The sequence below is a fragment of the Neolamprologus brichardi genome, chromosome 3 (genome assembly GCF_056152115.1).
Source record: "Neolamprologus brichardi isolate AB-2024 chromosome 3, ASM5615211v1, whole genome shotgun sequence".
In the NCBI taxonomy this organism is placed as follows: domain Eukaryota; kingdom Metazoa; phylum Chordata; class Actinopteri; order Cichliformes; family Cichlidae; genus Neolamprologus; species Neolamprologus brichardi.
The window spans coordinates 6151731-6157886 of NC_142106.1; the positions used below are offsets into that span (position 1 = coordinate 6151731).

The window sequence follows — 6156 nt, forward strand, 5'->3', positions numbered from 1 at the left end:
TATTGTTGAAGTTGGCATACAGACTTCTGCTATTAAAATGGATTATTGATAATTTATTTTCCGTGTTGATGGTGTGCTTAAACTGTTCATCAGTGAAGTAGCAGCAGTTACTGCTGATGTTGTAGAAGAAGTTATTTTCCGGGTCTATATCCTTTTCTAAGTCTAGAACATTATGGTCTGTGTATCGAAATGTTTTCAGTTCAAGATTATCATAAAGAGAATTCCAATGAGTTATATTGATATTGTTGTCGGATGCAGATGAAGTTCTTTTGGACTGTGCCATGTGTTGTGTTTTGTGTCATGTCACATGTGTATTCATACCTCCAGAGTAAGTTGAACCTCAGTATTTGTCCAGCTCCTCCATATTTCTGATGACCAACACTTTGGCTTGTTCCGGTGTTCCATTGAGTTTAATGAATACTTTGCAGTTGGTGGTCCATGTATTTTGAATTTTTCCCTGTTTCTTCAAGTAACGTGCCTTCCTGGCAATGTCCGCATTTCTTTTTATCAGATGTTCATTCATGAAGACATCGGATCCTTTCAGTTTCTTTCCTTGTTTTAACAGTGCTGTTTTGTGTTTTCTGTTTGCAAATCTCACAATGATGGCTGGTTTGTCACTGTCATTTTTTCGGGGTAGAGGGTGGCAAGCCTCAATGTTGTTATAATCCACTTCCACACCTTTGGACCGTAGAAAGGTAACCACTTGATGCTCCGTGGAGTTGACATCTTCCTCTCCTGGCCCTCCTACATTGTCGGCGGCGATCGCCCGGGCGTATGACCGGGGTTTGATGCGAAGCCCCGTGATGATGACATCGTTCATCCGGGTGTACTGCTCCAAATCCGCCACTCTGTTCTCCAGGTACACCAGCCGCCGATCCTTCTCGGCGTTCTGGATGCGGAGAGCCTTAACTTCCTCGACCAGGTCCAGGATGGCTTTCTGCTGCAGTTTGACAGTAGAAATCTCCTCAGTCATAAACTCCAGCGACTTCTTAATATCGTCACCTTCCTCGGCTGACAGAACTTTTTTCGGGCCCATGCTTGTAGCGTTGCCGTGACGACCGGCTAGCTAGTTGATGCTAGCGTCCTTCCTCTCTCTCCAAAGTTTGATACCGTAAAAAGTGACAAAAGCATTAGCGTCTGTTCTTCACTACGTGGAAAGAAAACTTATTTTTACAGCGAAAAAAACCCCCAAACTTCCGAGCAAGCACCAAGTGCGCTACCACGTAATGGGAAATTTACAGACAAACTTGCGGATTCTTCCACTGACCGCTGTGGCACACCTGATAAAGGTGATTCTCTGCGCGATCAACCTCTCACATGTTTAAGCTTGCTGCGGGAGATTTCACTTGTCATGTTTGCATAGTAAGCTAACGATTGATAAGACGATGTCAGAGGAATTGGTGCGCAAATTATCATGACTCACCAATCAGTGCTGTCGCTCTCTATACACAGTTCGCGCGATTGCAAAGTGAAAGCAAAAAACAAGCGCAAATTCAAACGCGATTTCAATATGTCACATATTGACAGTGGCTCACCGATGCCAATGACATAATTACCCAGCTACATTTCCGAAAGAATGCAAAAGCATTGACATATATTTTTCCTTCCTACGATAGGCCGACGAGCAGAGCAGGGCAGCCCGACTGGAAAAATCGCTAGCCCCGGGACGTTGGGCTAGCGATTTTGCGAGCCCTGTATCTGATTGAGGAATCACTCATCTTTGGAAAAGAGAGTTTATTACAGAGAAATGTCTCTTTCCAAAATAAAAGCTATACTATACGCTTCTTCTGGGCTATATTCTCAGCAGCATATTAAACATATCAGGTCCCCATAAGGAGAATCATGTGCTAATGGCTGTCTAAATGACTCGGGTAAAGTTTGTATGCGTGCTTGTTGTTTTTGTCTTCTTCCACTTGTCTTTGCACTAGGATGCTATCGGGTAAATGTGCAGTCATATTCGTTGTGTTCCCACTAGTGCTGTCAGCCTTAATCTGAAATGAGGTTAACGCCACAACACGGCAAATCTCCGTTAACGAGCTACCGCGGATTGCCCCGTGTGTGGGGCTGGACAGCGTCAACACATTAACGAGCTAACTGCGCTAACACACTAGTTCCCACTCATGTAATTGAGCATTGCGTGGCACATCTGACATATTGTTTTACTTTAGTCCATGACACGCTTACCTTCAGGGTCATACGTCACATGAAGACCAAAATAGTTCCAGACGCCAGATCTGAATGAGGGTGGGGGAGGTTCAATTTGCCATGTTGCAACAAGCTTAACTTCTGTCTAGCTAGCTTGCCCTGCGCTCAGTGAATCTGTGTTCGACTACTCCGCCTAGGCTGCACTGTCGTACATATACATATATATATATATGTACACGCGGTATAAGGCTCCGCCCTTGTCATTTTTTGAGCAGGAAGAGTGAGCGCTTGTTTTCATGTAGATTACGTCCCGATCAAAATGCGGTACAATCGTCGTCGTCTTTTTTCTCTCTTTTTTTAAAAATCTTTTTCATTTGGAAATGAAATCGCACATAAGTATGAATCGAGATCGCAATTTTCTAACGATTAATCGTGCAACCCTAGTGTACTAGTAGTACCCTAACCCCAGCAGCTCTTAGGAAACAAACTGCTAACTTCAGTGTTAGCACACACTGTTAGTAAACTATGCAACACTGAATTCAGGTTTCAGTTGTGTTAAGTTGTGAAGTTGTGATTAAAGTGTTCTTACTGACACAGGTAGGATGGTCAGGCGTCCTCTGTTCCTTCAGCGTTCATGAACTGTCACTTATAAAATGCTGCCAAACATCAACTACACTCAATAACTAAACGTGTGCAGGTTAAAGTGATGGACGCCCAGATCTGCACTCTAAATACAAACAGACTAAAGTTGTTTCCTTCAGAAACAAAGACAATATTTACAAAGATCTCACAGGTAAATTGTGAGCGATCACAGCAGCATCTCATCCTGACTAACAGCTTTTAGATGCAGGGAGAGCGTCGTGGTTCAGAGGTGGTTCAGCAGATGATGAAGGCCTTTCTGTTGCATTGTGTAGTGCTGTGGATGCCATGATGGTTGACTGGGTCTGGTTCTACTGAACTCACAAACACTTCTGAGGTATTTACACCTGAAGCCTCATTTAATGTGAGTCAGAAACAAACGGCTCACCTGTGATTAATGGATGTTTCCCTGCATTTATATTTTCACACAGTTTCTTTCTTACAGCAGGAAAACTGAACAGAATGTATGTAAGAGGTTAGAGTGAGGATGACGTCACTTAATACAGAAAATACATGTTTGTCTGTTTTGATGATGAAGGACTTCTTTAGCTCTGTAAACAGCTACACTTGAGAGGACAGAGGTGATTTCATGGATAAATAACAATGTGTTTATCAGCTTTCATCATCGCAGTGCAGACATGACGTCAGATCTATCAAAGTGAAGGCCGTCTCTCTGATGACGTCACAGAGCAGAGTCGTTCTGTCCAATAAAGGATCTCAGATCAGCTGCTGCCATCTTGTGGCCACAGTTGGTTACTGTCTCTGAAAGTTGTCTCATGTTTCCTGTTTTCCTGTTAACAAAGGCTGGAGCTCATCATGCTGAGAGGGCAGCAGCATTTTTTGGCTCTTCACACATGTTCATTATATTCTGATGATCCTGGATGGAGACAAACTACAGATAAGTGTGTTCAGCCCAACTAGTTGATCTCATTACAGCAGTTTGATGTTTCCCTTTGAATCCCCCTGAAGATACTGACAGTGAAGCACGTACATAATACTCCAGCCTTTCAACTCTGAGCTTATTTAGTTCTATTAATACACTGAAATCTCATTTGTGTCATGAAGAAAGTCTTTAATCAAACAGAATTCAAAGATCAGAAACATTTCATATATGGAGTTGGACATGAATCATTGTTTCAACAATATATTTATTGTTGTCATAAACAGACAAGAAGACAACAACAAACTGCTCCTCCCATTCAACACATGTCAGTCCATATCCCAGCAAACTAAATCATCTCCATTTACACATCAAATAGAAACATGAATCACTTGTAATGATTAGAAACTTGATAGAATTTCAAATCTAGTTTGGGGAGTCATTCAGTGAGAAACAGTGAAATGATTTTCCATGTGAAAAGGTGGACAGCAGAAACAGAAAGAAACAGTGAGAACTAAAAGAGAAACAAAGAGCTTTGGAACAACGAGGCAGCAGGAGGACAGCTGCAGTTTAACAGCTTCAATTCACTGACAGGAAACAACATTAGAAATATCATCATCCTCAACTCATCTGCTGCACTGACACTGACACCTTCAACGGACACACCTTCTCTTTACGATCAGTGTAAATGTATGGAAACATCCTGTGAGTGAAAGTGTGTGTGAAGGTGTGTATGTGTGTGTTAGTATCAGGATCAGAGAACGACAGCTTTCCTCTGTTCCAGTCCAGATTCACTCTGATCCTCTGGAGTTTCTGCTGGACCGAGAGAGCAGTGAGAGGAGCTGGTGGTGAGAATGCTGAGTATTTACCAAAAAATAACCCTATTGACCATAATCCAGACTGTATGATTCCCTTTCTCTGCACAGACTCTGCTAACACACCCAGTCTCCACCATTTACTGTCTCCAACATCAACATCCCAGCTGTGAGTCCCTGAGTTAAAGCCCTCAGAGCCCAGGACAGAGAAGGTCCAATCAATCCTCTCTGGATTATCAGGAAGCTGCTGCCTCTCTCTTCCATATCTCACACTGGTCAGATCTTCAGACAGGATGAGGGTTGGATTTGCAGTGTTTGGGTCCAGAATGAGAGGAGTGTAGGAGACCATGTCCTTCATGTTGTTCCAGATGTTGAAGGTCAGGTTGCCCAGGTGTTTGGCCTGGTCTATCAGAGCTCCTGAGGGCAGCTGTGGATCATCCAGCAGGGGGCAGCGCTGGACTCTTTCCACTGCAGCCTTGTAGTTGTGCAGGAATGAGACGTCTTCAGCTCTCAGCTCCTCCTCTGTGGCTCTGACTGTGTCTGAAAGAGCTGCTATCTCTCTGCTCAGAGCCTCCATCTTCTCCTTCATCATCCCACTCTTCTGCTCCTCTTCCTCCCTCAGTGCAGCCAGCCTGGCCTCCTCTTCCTCTGCTAGAAACTGCTGAAGCTTCTTAAACTGCTCCTTAATCTGCCTCTCTGTGTGTCGGGCCTGGACCTTAATGTGTTCTGCTGTTTGATCAAACTTCACTTGAACTTCTTCACAAACCTTTAACTTCTTCTTTAAGGGCTCCAGAGTTTCCTGAAGTTCCTTCTTGTGTTGTTGTGCAGCTTCATCGATGGGTCTGAATCTGTGATTGGTGTGTTTTTCTGAGTCTCTGCAGATGTGACACACTGGCTGCTGATGGTCCAGACAGAAGAGTTTGAGTTTCTCAGAGTGCAGACTGCAGAGAGCCTCTGAAGCTCTCTGATCTCTCTCCTGTAAGAACGACTCACACAGGTTCTTTAAAGCCAGGTTTGAAGGTGGTTCTTCCTTTGAAGATCTTCTCTTACAAACTGGACACTCGTGTGTTGGTCTCTCTCTCCACCATCTCTTCAGACAGTCTTTACAGAAGCTGTGGCTACATGACAGAATAACAGGATCTCTGAAGACCTCCTGACAGACCGGACAGCAGAGATCCTCCTCTGATCTGGAAGCCATTGAGTCTGTGAGTGAAGCTGAAAACAGCAGACAGGAAGTACAGTCAGTCCTGGCTCCCCTCCCTCCTCTACCACCTTCACTGAAACTTCCTTTGAGTCGTGTTTTTGCTCAAACTCACATTCAGTGTGTGGAGCGTCAGCAGCTTGAAGCAGCAGTGTTGGAGTTTTCCACTTTTCTCTCCTGTAGCTGGACTCACTCAGAGGAAGCTGCTAGTTTGGTCTGAACTCAGTCTGATCGTCTGTGCGTCTCTCTTTACTGAGGACGAAGAACTTCCTGTTTCCTGGTTTGTCACATTTGAGTGACGTGAGGGGAGGAGAAAAATGTTGCTGTTTGACTTTTAACTAAGGTGTGTTTCAATCCTGCCTGCAGCTCAAAAGCTATAAAACAGGTTTTGTGTCTTTTCACCTCCACAGGTCACAACATGAAACCTGTTGTGAAGTTTATAAAATAAAGTGTCACTCGGTGGTGCAGCTGTTTGT

The 6156-nt window shown here is 44.0% G+C and overlaps 2 protein-coding genes across 2 annotated transcripts; both read right to left on the reverse strand.

Moving 5' to 3' along the window:
* Positions 1 to 262: 262 nt before the first annotated feature.
* LOC148103272 (uncharacterized) lies at positions 263 to 1079 on the reverse strand. The gene has a single exon (XM_087831787.1). It carries the CDS (start codon positions 1034 to 1036, stop codon positions 341 to 343), a length of 696 nt encoding a protein of 231 aa, XP_087687913.1. The 5' UTR covers positions 1037 to 1079; the 3' UTR covers positions 263 to 340.
* Positions 1080 to 3958: 2879 nt separating this feature from the next.
* Positions 3959 to 5933, reverse strand: LOC148103273 (nuclear factor 7, ovary-like). The gene is made up of 2 exons (XM_087831730.1): positions 5796 to 5933; positions 3959 to 5694 (listed from the first exon to the last, which is right to left on the reverse strand). Exon 2 carries the CDS (start codon positions 5675 to 5677, stop codon positions 4286 to 4288), a length of 1392 nt encoding a protein of 463 aa, XP_087687856.1. The 5' UTR covers positions 5678 to 5694; positions 5796 to 5933; the 3' UTR covers positions 3959 to 4285.
* Between the last annotated feature and the right edge of the window lie 223 nt (positions 5934 to 6156).

Coding starts and splice junctions, on each gene's coding strand:
- LOC148103272 (XM_087831787.1), bottom strand. CDS start 1,036: ATGGGCCCGAAAAAAGTTCTGTCAGCCGAGGAAGGTGACGATATTAAG.
- LOC148103273 (XM_087831730.1), bottom strand. CDS start 5,677: ATGGCTTCCAGATCAGAGGAGGATCTCTGCTGTCCGGTCTGTCAGGAG.